General features: G+C 42.1%; 1 protein-coding gene across 1 annotated transcript in view; it reads right to left on the reverse strand.

Moving 5' to 3' along the window:
• The window catches only part of LOC111158419 (cysteine rich transmembrane BMP regulator 1), a 230,387-nt gene that overhangs the window by 35,999 nt on the left and 174,850 nt on the right, over positions 1–19,538 (reverse strand). Inside the window, exons 8-11 of the mRNA XM_022520421.1 lie at positions 14,895–15,023; positions 6,616–6,772; positions 3,408–3,529; positions 2,059–2,268 (exon numbers count right to left, since the gene is read on the reverse strand). Of these exons, the coding sequence (XP_022376129.1) occupies positions 2,059–2,268; positions 3,408–3,529; positions 6,616–6,772; positions 14,895–15,023 (618 nt within the window). The remainder of the gene's footprint in view (positions 1–2,058; positions 2,269–3,407; positions 3,530–6,615; positions 6,773–14,894; positions 15,024–19,538) is intronic.

Consider the following 19,538-nt stretch of genomic DNA (forward strand, 5'->3'; position numbering starts at 1 on the left):
GTCTCCCTTACTGCTACTGCCTTTTCCTTTCACAAAGGACTGAGAGAGGCACCCTCAGTTACCGCCCTTCTACACGCTGACGTGTAGGGAAGTGGCCAGGAGAAAGCGATGCATGCTTGTGGGAGTCTTCTCTCGCTCACCTCTCTGCCATACTCCGTGCCTCATGGCGAACACAGGAGCAGCAGGAGACACGGAGAGAGAGAGAAAACACCTGAGAAACAGTATCATTTGGTAAATCTTCTATTAGGAGAGTTTAGGAGCTGCTCACCTATCCCAGAAAGGAAAACAGCTGATCCCTGAATGGAAAAGGGGAGAAAATATTTAAATAGGAATCCCTGAATGCAACAGCTCTGGGGTCTCTCAGGAGAAGAATGTAATATATATGGATACCTACGTATCTTCATATATCTATGTGTGTGTGTGTGTGTGTGTGTGTGTGTGTGTGTGTGTGTGTGTATGTTTATACATGTATATCTAGATTTTCACCACCCGAAATAATACTTCAATAATCCTGTGTGTGTTTACAGGAGAATTTTCCTTATCTCTGTAACAGAGAAAACTCATTTTGGTTCCACTGACTTCTAGTTCTTAAGTCCATCATCTGTTCTTAGTAACGTCTCTGCATTTGAACTAGTGTGACGGAGACTTCTTCACTCAGTACAAGTTTAGCAAAGACCCAGGTGCAATCCACACTCCACACACTCAGGCCTAAAATTAAAGCATGGGGTCTTCATTGGAACAAATGATTTTTCCTTCTCCAAAGAGTTAACACAGAGTTGTTTCATTAAACTGCTCATTTATCTTCTGTGTCAATGGACACTAGTGGCTTTTCATATTTAACTAACAAAATGTGTGAAAAAGGAAACTTTCAATATGGACACAAAGGACTGAACTATGGGGAAAAGAAAACAAACATGATAATCTGATCCTCTGCAGGGGTATGGGGCTGTCACTTTGATACCTTAGTTACTGAGGGGTGTAGACACTCAGAGCGAACAGGGACATCAAGTGTCCCTCTTCTCACCCTGGTCACGGCAGACGAGGCCACCTCCCATCTCACGGCAGGCCTGCCTTACTGGAGAAAGGCAGGTTTCAGGTTCCTGATGGAACCCACTGCTTAGGTGGATCCACCCACAGGGGGATGTGGGGCAGGACTGATCAGAGAAGTAATTAGGGCTCTGAAATCTGACAGCACATCCGTCCCAACTTTAAAAGATGCGATGCAAGAATCAGGTGACCGCATTTTTCCCTGGCCTTCGGGCATACTGTCTGACTTTGGGTAAGAAAGCTAGTATTTCTATGTCTGTTTTTCCAAACGAAAAACTGCCTGAGCGCATTTTCCCCTAACTCAAGTAGCTTGCAGAGAGGAAGGAGTAATAAATGTAAGACTATGTTGAGCTCTTTGGATGAAAGGCACTAGATGAGGTATAATGGTAATAATTACTGTTATTGACAACCATAATTCAGACCCCCATGAGTTCTATAATCTCATCTGTTCTTCTAGCAACATCTCTTGATTACCATCATTAGGATTTTAAATGTTTGGGACGTGTGGGCACTCTAAATATCTCCATTTGGCAGGAATACCACACAGCCATTAATTTAAAAAGGGCAACAGCCAAAGACTTTGATAATTCTCTCCCTCTCAAATATTCCTTTGTAAGTAATAAGCTTTTATGGGATAAAGTGAGCATCAATCCTTTCCAATTAACTGTAACATTCAGCCTTAATATACTATCTGTCAAACGGAGAGCTGGAGTTTAAGAGCATTAGGTCTGCAAACCTTTACAAAAATACAGTTCAAAGACCAATATCATTGAGTAAACCAACAAAAAACGAGGAGAGTCATTTTAGGGTTTGAGCATTTTCTCTGGTCTTTGGCAAATCTTTGATAGCACCTGGCTGACTTTGTGGCCCTTGCTGACAAAAGCCACGGAGAGCTGCAGTGTGCTCCAAGGGTTGTCCCCTGCGTGTCCCCCAGAGTCACAGATGTGATGAGGCCCTGCAAGGCAGAAGTCATTCGCTTAGGGAGCGCACAAGATGGCAGCCAGCTTTTACCTGAACATGACGGGCAGCACTGTCCCGGATGAATGGTGGGGTTGCCACAGGCAGGCACCGGGCAGGTGATCAGAGCACACATTTCCCGTCCATTGTGACAGTAGCATTCCCGGCACCCATCATGCCAGCTTTCCTCATTTTTATGATGATGGCCATCCATGGACAGACATGTGCCTGACAGGACAGGTGGCCCGGCTGAAGCAGGGACCTCTGGACAGACAGAAGGCAGCCTGGTAAAGAAGCAGCTACTGCACAGGAGAAACAGCCTGTAGTGTCCTCACAGGTAATGCGACCCAGCCACCGAAAATCACGGGTATAAAGGACGGTTCATGACACGGGAAAGGCTCATGAAAAGAATTTAACAGGCTCTCACTTTTGAAAAAAGAAAAATAGGAAAAAACCCTGCAAATATGCTAATCTCTGACAGGGTTACAGTTGATTTTTACCCCTTTCCCTCTACTTCCTCATATTTTGTACAGTAAACAAGCATGGATTTCATAGCAAATGGTACATATATGTTTACTGTATGGAGAATAATCACTCTAGTAGTCACCCAATGGGAAAATCCTGGGCCTCTTGAAACTAACAGATTTTTGTTCAGTGCAACAATCAAAGCAGTGACTAGATCTTTTTTACTCTGACCCCTTAAAAACACTGCTAAGGGTGAAAACTGCCTAACTTTGAAAAAAACACATGAAAAACTTGCAGGATCTTTTACTCCTGAATCTGTGGATCGTGCTGACAACCAAAGCACCCCGGGGCGAGCGGCCAGGCTGGAGCTGGGGTCAGAGCAGAAATGGCAGTCAGGGTGCACGCTCGCGGGGCCTCAAGGACGTCTCGAACAGGGAAGACCCAGACAAAATGTATGTCCAGGATTTGTGCGTATGTGGAGATGGAGGCTGGCGTGTGCTCATTCAAAAGTTTAAATTCTCATGGAAAACGGAGTTACCAGAAAATAGACAAGCAGGCTGCTTAGCCACGCCTGCCTTCACGGGCCCCAGGAAGGGCTCTCTGCGGCATCAACTGTATCCAGCCGCTGCTGGACTCTGTGGAAGGTCAAGGTAAAGGTGCTCTAGGCTAATGTTCCTAAAATGGGTAAAACTGAAGAACTAAGAGGTCATTCATTTGGTCAAATGTGCTTGTCTGTTTCATGCTTGCTTTAAATTCTATTCTGAGCTCTTATACCAATGAGATGGAAAGAAAAGGGGTGGACCATAGAGAGTGACATTTGTGTCTGAGCAGACAACTGTCACTGAACCAGTTCCATTTACATGATGTCCTCTGTTCTCTGTGTCTGAGCCCTGGCTGCTCTGAGGAGGGAAGGGTGGGGGTCATGGGTTCGCACTTACCTCTGCACTTGCAGAGAAGGCAGCCATGACTGTCCTGCTGGAAACCCAGGGGACAGATTTTACTGCACGGGAGCTCCGGGCATTTCTTGCAGCGACAGATGTCACAGCCATGCTTATTCTTCCTGGGTAATTAAAATGTCAGAGGTCAGAAAATCCGAGTCTCAAGTGATGATCAAGCACTCAGACCAAGGATCGTTGAAGGGATACTACTATTATGCAGAATTACTTGACTTATGCTCTCAAAAACTTGCGGAGTGATGTGTAATTAGCTGTCTATGGCCATGACCACCACCCTCCTGTGGCCAAGGTTTAGAACTGCCCAAGGAGTGATGTGATTCTGGGATGTGACTGTCGGAGCCCCAAAGACATGACTGTTGTTTTAATTAGGAAAAGTAGTACCGTAATATAAAAAAGATGAATGTGTAACTCCATGAATGGGATGGTGAAGGACAGACTGTTGGTCAATGCTGGGACCAGCACTGGGGCAAAAGTCCTCCTTTTGTCAGGGGAAGCCTTCCTCACATGACCACAATCTTGGAGAAATTCCAGACACTAGTAGAAATATATTTTTTTTTAAGATTTAAAATATTTATTTGAAAGAGAGAAAGGAAGAGAGCGAGCAGAACAGGGGAAGGTGCAGAAGGACAAGCAGATTCCCTGCTGATGCGGGGCTCCATCCCAGGACCCCGGGGATCAAGACCTGAGCTGAAATTGGATACTTAACCAACTGAGCCACCCAAGTGCCCCACCAGTAGCAGTACTGATGAGCACTTTATTGACCTCAGAGCAGACAGAAGGAGAACCTGAGGCTCCACAGACCTGGGAATGCCAGACCAAGACTAATAAAGAATAAAAGCTCTGAGAAGCCCTGCAATCAAAGTACACTCATGATCCCACGAGCTGGGAAGGAGTATTAGCTGAACAGCGCTCCATACACAGGGTATAAAGAAGCATGTGGGATAAAAGGAAAAGGCTGCACTTTAATAAACTACAGTGCCTAAATTTTGTGATCGGAAAGAGGATGTTAAATAAATAAATATGCATTTATGAAATATATCACAGTAGTTCAAGTGAATATTTTTTGGAAAAAAAAAAAATTCTTAACAATCACTCCTTCTCTTCTGTAAAAGGAGAACGTCTCTGTCTGTTACAGAGGGGCCTACTCTGGATCCTGTCCACCAGCCGCTGGACCGAGTCTTCTCCTAGGCTCCGCATCTCCTCTGCAGGTTTTGTTCTAGTTAGCTTACTAGGCCTCAGACAAGGAGGAGTTACTGTATTTACCCTCAGATCTCATCCCAAATAGCCCCAAGTGGCAACAGTGGTGTTCAACTAAACACACACACACACATACATACACACACACACACATCCCTGTACTTTTTCATCTTGGATAAATTAAGAGACTCTGAAAGGAGACAGCTCTATGGGAAACCCTTAGTATACCACTGTCCAAGTGACAATTAAACCACAATCTGCTAGATGAAATGAGAGCTGAGTGCTAGCGTCTATATATTTAGGTTAACATGATGAGAAGAGCGAATTAAATGAATTATTCATACTCATGACAGGTAAGTCATTTTTAAGGTCTATCAAGGCTTAACCTGATTTGTTGTTCGTTCCTTTAGATACCCATCCACCTGTCCGCCCACACCTTCTGGAAGCCTTTGCTGCACACAGAGGGTCAGACCACTCAGCAGGTATGGGTAAGGGGCACGGAAGGCTACCTTCATCCCAACACTCCCATAAGGTGCCTGGCCAACATTTCTCCTTCAGACGCTGTCCTTGAAACACATTCTAGAAGATAAAGTCCTCATTTGTCTGTGGTGGTCTACCTGGTCCTCCTGAATGTGCTCACGGACAGGAACATGACATGGACTCCACAGTCCTCTAAGGGATTGATCACCAAGGTGAAGACTGCATTTGAACCTTGATTCTGAGCTGTCGTAATACTGCAGCAGGCGGTTATAGTTACTCTTACCATAACAATACTTTATTGTACGTTAGAAGTGAAGCTAAGAAATAATTATACTTTTATTGGTATCATAGTCATATTTTAGGATTAAGAACAATGACGGTTTATTAATTTGGGGACATTTTAAGGATAGTGAACATTCTCCATTTATCCCAAAATTAGAGTTAAGATTCCCCAATCCCCGCTAAACTGGAATTCCTAAGAGGAACCATAAAAATGGTAACTTAAAGATGGCAGGGATGAGATGATGAATCTACATTCTTCATAATTACTAGCACTACACAAATATATTAAAAATTGGAAAGGCAGATGGGCGCCTGGGTGGCTCCGTCGGTTAAGTGGCTGACTCTTGATTTTGGCTCAGGTCATGATCTCAGGGTCGGGAGATGAAGCCCCGTGTCAGGCTCCGCATTCAGCCGGGAGTCTGCCTGAGGATTCTCCCTCTCCCTCTGACCCGCTCTCTGCCTGTGCGCGCATGCGTGTGCCTTTCTCTCTCCCTGTCTCTCAAATAAATAAATAAATCTTTAAGGAGAAAAACTGATAAAGCAAGATTATGAAAGATAATTTTTTAAGGAACCATCTTAATACGAAGGCAGAAATAGATGTTAGTACAGACTCTAAACAAATGTGAACTGCCTTTCCCCCCTGGAATAATTTAGATTTTCATGGGGTTTGGCTCAATAAATAATTTTTGAAAATATAACTCATGTTTTTATCTCTAAGGAAATACGTAAAAGGCACTGCTACATGAAGAAAAAGATATTATAAACTATAGACCAGCCCCAGGATAAGACAGGGAGGTGTGACAAATAAGCACGTTCCGCATGGCCAATGAGTGGCTGTCCGCTGATTTAAAAGTACACATTAGTAAATAAATTACCACCATATAGTCACTGGGACAGTAATGAAAAGTTGCGGCACGTGCAATACTTGGGTCTCATGACAATTCCATTACCCCAGGCCCTGTCCAAAGGCCCTTGCCATGAGGAAGTCTCACAGAAGAGGCCCAAAGGACAGTGGCAGAACGAGTCTCTGGCCCACTTTCATCAAAGAGTAAGAGTAAAACCCGCCCCTTGCTGCTTTCTGACTCACTGAACAAAGGAGCACAGGTATTCTGGACTCCACGCATCCCTGATCCCCTCACACACGCACGAGACAATTAACAAAAATAAGTTTGGACGCTTCCTTAAGTGACGGATAATTAAGAAGAGAGCTTCTGGATTAAGAAGTACTTACAGGTAACCAAACGGACAATGCTTGTCACAGATTATGGGTCTGCACTTCTTGGGCCGTGGGCGGCACTGACAGATCTCACAGTTGTGGGCATCGGTCAGGAAACCGAAGGGGCAGTCCAAGGTACAGCCTCGCTTGAGGCCCGAGCACAGCTCCTCCCCTGTGAAGAGAGGCGGAGGGTGTGAGGTGCTGGTGAACTCGTGGACACGTTCAGACCTGCCCCTAGTCTTCCGGTCCTCTTCCGCAGACGTGAATGCTATCCTGGACTGTCCTATCCTACATTATATGCTAGACTGTATACTGGACTGTACTATGGCATGAGGAATGCTTAAAAGTTATGGAGCCGCCATTTCATGGTAATCCCAACATAACTCCACATCTTGGTACTAGTCCAGAATCCAGAAAATAAAGCCCAGAAAAATAGACTTCTGCAGCGTATCTCCATCTGATGCTCAAGAGCAGGCTGGTAACAACAATCAGAGGTGTGGATGAGACCGAGTGCTGTTTTTTCATGAAACTTGCTCTTATGAGTTCCTCAAACTACTGATCACCATTTACTGTTAAAACGTGAGAGTTAGACAGTTACACCCCAACGACATTATATATTTTGCTCCTACTAAACACTTAGGATAACACACATTCTTCAATGTTCACACAATGTTTTCTCTTAGGAGTTTTACATATGATCTTGGGACACTGCACAATGTATGCGGCCTAAAGCATTTCTTTAAAGAGAAACAAGTCTAACAACATGATACAGAGTGAAACAGTCAGTGTTTCATTTTGATATCCACCCCCCTATGAATAGCCACGTCTTTGGATAAGCCTAATTGACTAAAAAGTGTTATGTGCCAAAACATCTACATTAAAGTTTATCCACCATCTGAAATGTTCAAACTCTCCTCTGGTAGCAGAGTTTGGTGCGATGTGTAGCTGTCCTCTGTTAGTGAGCAGTAACATTATTTTAGAATTTAAACACCGGGCGAGGGGAGGGAGGGAAGCTAGGGTGGCAGGCGAAAGGAAGTACTGGAGAGATCAGCTTCACCAACGTCTTCTAGGAAGATTTCCAAAGGTGTGAAATGTAAAGAGATTGACACAGCGACGGCAAGAGTGCAGCAATGTTTGATTACTGCTCTGCATGGGCCGGCAAGGTGGGAAGCAGAGACTATTTTTGTCGGAATAATGAATTTGTATTTTATTTGGATGCCCTTAAAATGTATATATTATAAATAATGCATGTTACTAAGAAAACCAGAATGCATGTATCCCCTCCACACGCGAACCTTGTTTATCATCTAAAATTAGGCCCTGAACTACAATTAATAGATGAGATGGGTTCAGGTTTTGCACAAATATTTTAAGAGAGCATCTTTTTGTGAATCTTAGCTGGCAATACACGAACATTTAACCTGCTATCTTTTAGAGAGGAAAATGTGATTTATGGTATAATTTTCTACTCTGTCCTGATCATAAACCTTTCATTACACATATTTAATATAACCCTGTGGGTATCACACTGTGAAGCAACTGATTACTAATTTGCAACCTTAAAAGCAAAATTCTAAATGGCTCATTTAAAAATTTGTAATTATAGGACTTGAAAGGTCATCAGTTTTCCTTTCTTTCCGTCATTAAGGGATGATGAAGGAGGGAGAAGACATTCACAGCCACCTTTTTTCCTCTGACACTGAATTCAAAGTTGTAAGCCTATTTCTCTATTCCATGAATTTTTAAGTCACAACACTGTGGACCAGGCCTGTCTCCGTTCTATTCCCTATCAGAAGAGGGCTCTGGGGTAGGGCTTTATTTTCTTTCTTTATACAGCCTATGTGCCATCATGGTGTTTAGCTTGGAATGAACGTTCAATAAACATTTTGCTGAATGAATGAATCGATCAAAGTTCTTGCTATTTACTCCTCCACTCTCGAGGTTGCTGTAGTAAGAGAAAAACAACAAAATGGAAAAACTTACTCTGCTAGTACTTAAAATCTTCAAAAACACTGGCACTTGCGACACATCTCAAAATACCATCTTCTAGCTCAGAAAGGAAGAATATTAAAGACTATAAGGTGGTCCTAGGTTCATGTATCAATTATGAATTTTTCTTGATAAATGTATCATTTCAATGATAAATGTATCATCGAGGCAAACCTTTAAATAAAGAGCAGAACCAAGCAGAAATACTTTTATTTATAGGTGAGTGGGGGTTTATAAGTTTGTCTGAAGAGCTTTAGCACATCACTCGAGGTAGCAAGAAAGAAAGAACGGTGGCTTACGTTCAGAATTTTTTAGCATTATGACTTTACTGAGATCTAAAAATGCTTCCTAATCTATTGGGGAGAATTACCACCGAAGAGAAAGTGATAAGTAACGGCAAAGTACACAGCAGTGTGCGTCACAGTTGGCTGACAGCAGCTATGCAGTCAACTCTGTTTACTCTGGAGAAAAAGTGCTATTAGCTCCCGGGGCCAAAATATGACACAACTGTACCTGTCCTTCAGGTTAAGCGAGTACCACGTAACTACATTTGGAACCCAACGTGACCGTGTCCCTTCTCTGTCCATATTTGTGGACACTGGCAATTCCCACTAACCTGTTAGTTAGGAACACCACAAAGGTGCTGAGATGATTAAATAAAGAAATGCAACACTACAGGGAGACAAACCATAAGTGACTCTTAATCTCACAAAACAAACTGAGGGTTAATGGGGGGAGGGGGGTTGGGGGGGGTGGGATTATGGACATTGGGGAGGGTATGTGCTATGATGAGTGCTGTGAAGTGTGTAAACCTGGTGATTCACAGACCTGTACCCCTGGGGATAAAAATATATCTTTAAAAAAAAAAAAATTAAAAAAAAAAAAACACCACAAAGAAAAAAAAAAAAAAAAAGAAATGCAACACTACAAATGCTTGTCCCAGTCTTGAATCTGGGCTTTAGTTATGACTTTGGCTCTGAGTCATCACAAACTGGAAGCCTGGAGTCTGCCTCCCTGTATTTGTTGCTGCAACCTTCCCTGGATGCCAGATTAAGATAAGTTTTTCATGAAAAGTAGGAAGGCTTCCTCTTCTGGCTACCATTAATTTGCTACACCTGCATCAGCTTCTAAATAAAAGCATTATTATAGAATTACAAAATGTTAAAACTGGAAGAGAAGTTAAAAATAATCCAGTCAAATCCACTTGATTTAAAGTTGTAGAAAATAAGATGCCAAAAGATGGATGGAATTTAATCGATACAGATGTCACTTACTACATTAGTTTATATGGTAAGCTGAAGGGTAGCATGTCTATTCGGTTAAAAAGTAATGTTATTAATAGCTTATACCAACAAAATATTAGGTTACTAATAGTATACTGAAATGATTTTAGTTTTAACTTTTGTAGCTCTTATACTTAAACGTCTTCTACCATATTTCTTTTTTTTTTTTTTTAAGATTTTATTTATTTTTTTTGACAGACAGAGATCACAAGTAGGCAGAGAGGCAGGCAGAGAGAGAGGAGGAAGCAGGCTCCCCGCAGAGCAGAGAGCCCGATGCGGGGCTCGATCCCAGGACCCTGGGATCATGACCTGAGCCGAAGGCAGAGGATTTAACCCACTGAGCCACCCAGGCGCTCCCTCTTTTTTTTTTTAATTAAAGATTTTATTTATTTATTTGACAGGCAGAGATCACAAGTAGGCAGAGAGGCAGGCAGAGAGAGAGAGGAGGACGCAGGCTCCCCAACAAGCAGAGAGCCTGATGTGGGGCTCGATCCCAGAACCCTGGGATCATGACCTGAGCCGAAGGCAAAGACTTTAACCCACTGAGCCACCCAGGTGCCCCTGTATTTCTTTTCTTTATTCTAAATATGGGAAAATGAGTCAGGGATAATTTAAATTCTCTGTATGCCTTTGATGCATTACTTTGCTGGGCAGTGGTATAAGAATGTTATTTGTTACAGGTTAAAGTAGCAAAGCTACGGTATGTTCACATAAGAGAATATTTTGTCCTATACCTTCCATTTATTTTTTGAAGGAGTTGTTAACACTGGGTTTTTATTTCAATCTAAAAGTTTCGATCTAGAAGTGGTTGTGTATAATATGCTTAAACTGCAATATCATTACAGCCTCTTATTAGTTGAGGATAAAGTCCATTTTTATCTTTTTCATATCCCTAAGTACATGGCATATGGTAGGCAGTCAACAAATGCTAGATGAAAAAAGGATGAATGAATAACAAAGCAGTGAACAGGGGAGAAATTTCTATCTATTGGGCAATGGTTTGATTTTAAGCAATCTTGATGCCTGTGGTTTATATAAACAAGGTCTAATCCCTAACAGAAAACTGAGGTATGGATGGTTAGGGCCACAGCATGTGAAATGGGCTTTGTTGGATGGATGCAAACAAAAATTATGTAGGGGAGAAATTCAGACAAATTCAGTATTTATCAAGTAGCTGCAATGGGAAAGAGAACACACTTATGCCATCTTTTAGTGCAAGGAAGTTTCCTTTTTCTAAAACTAGGTGAAAGAGAATGAGAATATCTGACAGTTAAAATTAAAAGGTAAAGGGGAAGTTGTTTGTGTGAGTGTCCTCAGAGGACACGAAGAACCAGAGGCAGGTTTGTATTGGAGCCAAGGTGGGGAAGCCGGGGGCTTTCCAAATCAGCCAGCCTGCGCCGACTCAGAAGTGCATGGATACAGCGATCATTTTCTGTAAACAGAGTAACAATTACCATATGTTGGCTAGTAAAGCTAGTTTTGCATTCATTAGTTTACTCAGTCCTCAGAATAACCCATTAGTTAGGTATTATTATTTGCCCTTTACAGAGGAGGACACGGAGGCTCTGAGAAGTAAAGTGACTTGTCATGATCAGCTAGATGTGGCTCAGTCTCCTGCCAGAGCCTGGGAGGCGAGTGAGGGGTGAACACTGGCGGGGGTCTGACAACTAACAATCTGGGCTGTTTGCTTTACTGACTCCCCTCCTAAAGGTGTGGCTTCCAGAGGTGTCAGGTCACAACGACACGGGAGTGAGGACAGACTGCTTGATGACCACACATGTGGTTTGTTTTTTTGTTTGTATGATACAGACAAACCGACAAATGCCACTTGGTGTTTAATTATGTCCTTAGGTACCAGGTGGCAGCAAGTGAGACGGCAAGAGACTAACCCAGGTCAAGAATCTCAGTTTGATAAAATGGATGTAGTCAGAATGGCAAGAACACAGAAGGGGATCTTAAATAAGAATGATGTCCAATGGCATCCCCAATTCTGATGGCTCCTTGCTCACTGGCTCAACCAACGTCTGCTAAGCGCCCAGCAAGGCCCTGGGAGATGGGTTAGTTCCTTCCCTCCTCTGGTGCGAACATGTGCCTGGATTCTTCTACAGGACCAAAGCCTCCTTTTCACAGGATTTGTAAGTTACAGAATTGGACTTGAAATGGTGATATTTCATTAGTGTATTGGTTACAGGAGGACATCTTGTACTGTATTCACGTTTGTGGCATGAACACCAAGTACAGGACCAAGAACTTGGCAGGTGCTCTATTATATGAGGCAGAAGAAGAAAGGAAGGAGGAGGGAAGGAAGAAAGACCAGAGATTTATCTTCCAACTAAGTAAAATTTGCATATAATGAACAGCCAATAAAGATTTATATTAAAAAAACCACTGACAGGAGCACCTGGGTGGCTCAGTGGGTTAAGCCTCTGCCTTCGGCTCAGGTCATGATCCCAGGGTTCTGAGATCGAGCCCCGCATTGGGCTCTCTGCTCAGCAGGAAGCCTGCTTCCTTCTCTCTCTCTGCCTGCCTCTCTGCCTACTTGTGATCTGTGTGTCAAATAAATAAATAAAATCTTAAAAAAACAAAAAACAAAACAAAAAAACCAAACCACTGACATAAAATGCAACGGTCTCCCGTACCTATCTCTTCTGGCATGTTAATGAACTGTAGGTGGCAGGCAGTCAGTATACACGCACATTCCTGTCACAAATCCGGAAGGCAACACAACTGCAAAGACAGGCAGAGCAGAATTTTCCTAACAGCCTCACCCTGCAAAAATCCAGTGATCCATTTTTGACTCATTTCATTGACAACTAGAGGAAAATCATTTCTTTGGACTTAACTACAAAGGGCTCTTTGTAAAGTGCCAGGGGTCTTATATAAGCATAACCACGTGGTGAAAAAGTTCCTAACAGCAAAGCCCAGGTGAAGGTGGGAGGCGGGGAGATCAGGCACGATGAAATCTGTATTTTTAGATTTCAAAAAGTTCAGGAAAAAAAATTCCAGTATACTCCCATGATCAGAGAGGTGTGTACCTCAAGACAGTTGAAAACTATTAATATATAAACTCTTCACAATACAATACGAATTATGTTGGTATCAAAACAACAACAACGAAGTTGGCCAGTTACACAGACACACGTGGATGCCAAGGCAGCTCCCTAACGAATTTGGTTTTCCAAACAGGACAGCTCCGATGCGTGGAGGCTTCTAGGACATTTAAAGATGGTAACCACCAGGGTCCCAACAACAGTTTTGTAAACTCCGTTTTAGCACCAACTCCAGGAGGCAGGCAGAGTGATGGGGACACGTGAATGGAAAAAACTCAATTACTCAACTCCTATTCTGTGTCTGTCTTCTTCATCAGAAGTATTCTTATAAAAGAAAGTGCTGGGTAATTAAGGTTAAGAGGACATAAAGCCCAAGATAACTAATAAATCAGAAAGTAAGCATCTATCTACATAAGTAATTCCAAGGCTCGGAGCCCAGGATAATTATATCCAGAGGCTCACGGAGAACCTGCTTATTATGGAAGCACTGTCTATGTTTGGGGGATCAGAAGGAACGGAAAGAGATTTCAGAAAACTCAAGGAGGCCACCAGATGTTAATTCAAAAGAGACAAAGGATTCCAAAACTACAAAAACCAAGCTGGACATTCACAACTGAAAGTTCTTCGGAAAGAACTGTTAAACATGTGATTTGTGAGCAAGGAAAGCAACGACCACCCAGTAGTCGCTGTAGGTTCATGAAGAACAAGCCATGCCCCACTAACTTCATTTTATGTTTAAAATAGGGTTTCTAGCAAAAGAGTGCTACAAATACAGTGTGTTTTGATGCCAGAGAAGATACAGATGGGAGTGTTTCCAGACTTTCGTGAGGAGATGGAGCTGACATGTTAGCTGAGGGACCTCGCTGAGGGAGGCAGGATTATGCTTCATTCTGCAGGAAGGTTTTCCAAGCAATGGGGATCTGTCCTTGGTTCTGTACAACTTATTTTCCTTCAGAAGTTTGGGTGAGGACAGTCAAGTTATGCTTATCACATTATGAAGATTCGAAAACATTCCAAATAGTTGGAAAATGGTTTAAAATTCTCAGGATAATTTCTTGTTTAATTTGGCCCTGTATTTGTATCGTTAAAAAAAATTAAATATTCAAATACAGAACGACTGAAGAACCACATACCAGCAGCTGATGTAAAAAGCACCTACAGGTTCTAGCAACTTGTAAAAACTCAGGATTGCCCAATAATGTGTAATTCAAAGTGCTAATGCAAACTTAGGCCACACCACAGCACTGCACAAATCAGATCAAATTCTGAAGTATTCTGTTTGTTTCTGGGCCACACACTGACATAAAGATAGTGACGATTTGTACGTATGTCAAAGATGGAAAGGACCAAGAAAGTTCTAAAAACTAGGTAATGTAACATGCAGAATGGCTGAGAGGACTGAAGATGTTTATTCTAGCAGAAGAATCAGGGGGATTCAAAATCATTTTAAACATGAAGGGCAATTCATCGCCCCCCCCCCACCCCGGGAGCAATGCAATATACTCTGTCTAAAGTTTCAGAGGACAGGGCCTGAGACATGATTGGAATTTACATGGAAGAGAGCTGGGATAAACAGCGTGAGGCACATTCTGAGAATTATGGCTGCCATTACATGTGGTATATGACAGCCTCTGTGTGGGTGACCGCCTTGTCACTGGATGACCCCAGCAATGCTGTCAGAGACAGCACCAACTGGGAGGTTAGAAAGATGTGTCCTCCACAGCCTAGGGGGCTGCCCCCATGATGCAGCTGGACAGGAGGGAGTATCTGAACACAAGGAAGAATAAAGGAGCACCTCTTCCCCCCCAAATGACTATGTATTTGTGGGTGTTAGGTATAAATTTTCTTTTCTTCTTTCAGGTTGCTAAGGGAATGTCATCAATAGGAATGAAAAAGATATTCAATCACATAATATGCTTTGACAGTACCCTATTAGGCCCAGAAAAAAAGGCACAATCTTCTGTATACTTACTGTTTTTGCACTGACAGGTTCGACAACCATTGTGATCAAGTTTGAAACCATAAATGCACTCCTTCTCTGTCAACGTACAGTTTGATAACTCCCCACATGCAGGCGGATCAATTGTGATGTAGGTTGGTTCTAATAATAAAAAGAGAAAAAAAAAATCAATGAAACATATGATTACCTCTTAGACGCTATTCAATCTTTGAAATCCTACACTACAGTAAGTTGCAAAAAAAAAAAAAAATCAATAATTTTCATCGAACCCTAAACTTTTATACTTTCCTAATGTTTTTAATCCCTGAAACAGAAAGATTTTTATTTAGGTTTTTGAAAATCCAAAAACTCTTTTTCTTTACGTTTGAGTAATTTATTTATTTCTTGGTACCCTCCCATTATACTTCCCTGATGGTTACCACTATAGAAAGCGGACAGGAGAGGTTAAATCAACAACATGTAAATTGTTAACTATTCTTCTATTTCTCTTGATGTTTTCTGCATTTATCTTCTGTAAAAATCAGGACATAGCTTCCAACTGTCAATTATCTCTCCATTTTGCAACTCTTCTGAAATCTGGATTTCCTATCTTCTATGTGACACTCCTTCAATTATTACAGGTATGATGGATAATAGTGACTAGGAGCTCGGGGCCCAGGGGCAATGGGAGTGGCAGAGTCAGACACAAGCCGTCAGCAGGAAGAGTGAGTGGCCATTCTGGGAAGAAAAGCCTAGAAGACACCAACGCCAAAGATGATGCTTTACCTTCCCTGCCATGATAATAATGAAGATTTGTCCTGGCGATGAAAGTAATTACACACTTCTGTAAAGTGCATCATGGGTCTGTATGTTTGCAATGCTCTTTAAAATGCCTCAAGCTTCATCCCATTCCAGGGAGATGAGTGCTCTCATTTTCCCCATTTTATGGATGAGGAAATCTAGGATTGCTCACTTGTCCCAGATCGTAGAGTTAGCATGTGATGGACCCAAGACTCAAACCCTAGCATTCCGGCTCCAGGGTCGCAATCTCGGTTTCCATGTAGTACAAAGCCCATTGTAATGATCCTTGCTTTGCAGCTCAGATAGGCGACAACTTCTATGAGATGGTGGTCAGGGTGTCATCAAAAGGAACAGGGCCACTGACATATTTCTGTAGTTCTTTTTAACCAAAAGATACTATGAACTTCTTCAGAGGAAGCTGGTGCTCACAGTATCTTTGTGAAGAGTGAAGTACGGAATGTCTCTACCTATGTTTCCAAAATGGAAAATATGAGGTGCAGAGAGGGTGACTGGCTTATCTGTTTACATAGCAACCCGGCAGCAGGCTGGGAATAGAACAGAACAGAGGTTCCTGACCTCCTGTCCAACACTCTATCCATTAGTTCACACTGTCTTCTCTAGTTTCGTTTCCCATTACCATGGAAGAGAGACTAAAATAAGTATTTTAGCTGCCACTGCTAAGATCAAGAGTTCTAAATTTTTATCCATCTGCTAAAAGAGGCCAATGATTCAGCTCTTCACAGGTAGTGGGCAACTATGACTTCCTCAAGAGATGCTCTGATAAGCATTCTCCCTGCAAAAATACGTACGAAGAGGGTGTAGCACATTCTCTATTTTTATTGCAACACAGTGTGAAGAACATCACCCTGAAATTTTGATACAAACTTCCCTCCACTGTAAAATTTCTAATTTCCTTCCACCACTCACGTATCCCTTCTGAAAGGTAACTGTAAACATCAAAAAGTCATTTAAGTTTAGGCAAGTTTTATGATGCCGTGAATTAAACACAGCTGTGCCACTTTCTGACATTCTTGTAAAAATTTACTGTCAACATCTTTGGTTTTCGAACCTATCTGGTCTTTCTTTTATCACCACTGTTATTAGTCACCCAAAATACTGATTCCATTTCAGCCTTCAGCCACAAGACAGCCAATGTTTTGTCAACATTAGTCCAACCACAAATGTCAGACAGAACAGAGGACCTGTATCACCTTCAAGTAACTATACTCTAGATTATCCCACAGAGAAAGGAGTTAGGTCTATGTGCTAGAGATCTGAGGGCAAAGATCAGGGCTGGATTTTGAAATCTGTGTTCATGCTTTAGGAAATGGCTATGGGTGAAGAAATGTTGAGCACATCGACTTGGACCAAAACCTTGTGTTCTTACCTGACATTTAAGTTCATGAACGACTTTTGCCTTCAGAAAATGTATTATGGAAAAATATATTTGGGCAGATTACAGCAATCCTGGGAATGCATAAAAATCATAAGGTAGTGAATTCTGGTGAATTTTAGGGATTTGTTAGGAGGACAGTGCTATAAAATGCTACTTTTGATACTTATTTTGTTTAATGCATGAAATCAGAACTGTGATCTGTGGCTAGAAAGTCAGGGGAAAAAAAAGAAATGGGTGGCTTGAGGATCAGAACCACAACACTGACTTGAAAGTTCCCACGCCTTATCCAAACAGCTTCATCAGCTAAGGAGACAGTCACAGGCGTCCACCAAGCACACAGTTCTCCAGGAGAGGAGATACGCTGAGCCTGTTTTCCCACAACATTCAGGATGATAACTTTTGTTCAGTTTAACAAATGAAAAGAAAATGCAGAGAAGGGCTGTTTATTAAGTACTGGTAAATATTTCAGATAAAACAAGTCTTACTGGATGTCCTCCAAGTCTCAGATAACGTGGTAGAAGGCAAGGAACAAAAAATTATGTTGTACCTTTAAAATTATGTTTCCCCTTCATTTATGATACATTAGATGGAAGAAATTGGAAGTGTATACATTTCAAATTATGTCTCCCTCAATATTTAATATTAAAACACAAAAAAAACTCAACAAAACCATTTACTCACGAAAATTATCAATTACTCCAGAACTATTCAATTTCCCCTCAAGAGGCTGGCTGAACACAACAACGTTCACTGTGATATACTCAGTATAGTATTTTAACACTTGTCCTCTCGTTTTATGACATTTAACAAATAAGTATTGTTCTCCTTTACAAGTACAAACTGGAACAAATTTTAAAAGCCTTTTGAGGGTAGTGATGCATGACTGGGGTGGGGTACGTAAGTGTCCTAGGTCCTAGGTCCTAGGTCACTGGAGGAAATGCTGATCTGTAAGAGAGACATCTGTAGACCACGAGCTGTCTAACATTTCATCGGAAGCCATGCATTGCATGCTATTCACTTCCATCATTCTCTCAACAATGTAGTGCCCAGTGTCCTACCCTGTGAGGCACTCTCTGTGTTTTGGTTAGATTCTCTAAGAACAACATGACAACAGGAATATGCAACTACAAATTATCTAGTAAAAGATCTGGTATTATCATAAACAGAACTGAGAGTCTGTTCTCAGTCCAAAACATTCACATGTAATCTCAGAAGTGGTCCTTTTACTAACATCACGGCAGTGTTTGGGGAAAGAAAGACCACTGCAATTCAATTTCTTCTTCCTAACAATGAACTCCAAAGTGAAGAGACCCATCTGATACCATCCTGAATTGGAGCATTTAAAATCAATATTACATTTAAGTCCTTACAGAGTAGCGACCGAAAGTTAGTTAGATTGTTTGCCAAGTTTCTATCCCAGGAAATTCTTGGGGTGGGAAGAGGTAATTTTAAAGAATCTAGAATTATGGCATCATAATATGATTAGTTCTAAAGCATACACATCAAGAAGCTCAAGAAGTGTTGGTGACATGTGAGAAATGTGTGTGAGCTGCTTGTTCGAGTACCCTGAACTGCGTGTGTCGGGGACTGCGACTAGCTCACGCTTGGTCTGCGCAACGGTGTTTTGAACATGGAGAATATCCTGATGAGTCTTGGCCTGAACACTAGAAGATTCTCATGTAAATCCTGCATTTCTATGATCTTATATCACAAGGGATACTGAGAGGATAGGCCAGAGAGTACATGCCTTTCTAGAAGGATGATGGTGATGTTGGCCCTTGGCAGGTCTGGGGATTATCAGCTGAATGGAGGTCCCGCCAAGACTTCTGGAGACAATGCTGCATCTTGGTATACAATACCTGTTGCTTGGAGCAAAGAAAACTGTCTCCCTTCAAACTGGCCGGGGAGAGATGTGTTAGTGGGCCCCTTTCAAAGGAGAGAAACGGTCTTAGATCTCATTTAGGAGAACGAGCAAATATTTGCACAAAGGTTGGCACCTGGCACGGGGAAGTTCGGCGAGGTGCTGCCTACAGGATCAGCCTGGAATTCCACCTCATCTTGTACTGAATCAGCTGAGGAATTAAAGAAATACCTTAATGTCCTCCAAAGGAAGAAGGCTTGAAACAGCAGGAATTCATTGTCTTTGGCTACAACTATTTCTAAAGGGAACCCTGGAACAGCTTCTTTGTGGAGAAGAATTCTAGAAATACTTTCTGAGCCTAGAAGCAATAAAGAACAGAAATGGGTGTTTGTTACGTCTGCATCCAGGTTGCTTGCTGTCTCCTACCCCGCGTCTCAGTGGAGGACTGCTGCTCTCTTCAGGCTGCTGTCTTCCTGAATGGTCTGCAAAGACTCTCTCTGAGCACCTGACACTGTCCAAAAGGGCTATTTTTACCAGAACCCTTGGGACTGGGTCAGGAGTGCAGGTGTTGAGCCACTGATTCTCATCCTATGCCTTAGAGAACAAAATGCTGGAAGGA

This window comes from Enhydra lutris, unplaced genomic scaffold (assembly GCF_002288905.1).
Source record: "Enhydra lutris kenyoni isolate GAN:26980312 unplaced genomic scaffold, ASM228890v2 scaffoldscaffold59, whole genome shotgun sequence".
Lineage (NCBI taxonomy): Eukaryota > Metazoa > Chordata > Mammalia > Carnivora > Mustelidae > Enhydra > Enhydra lutris.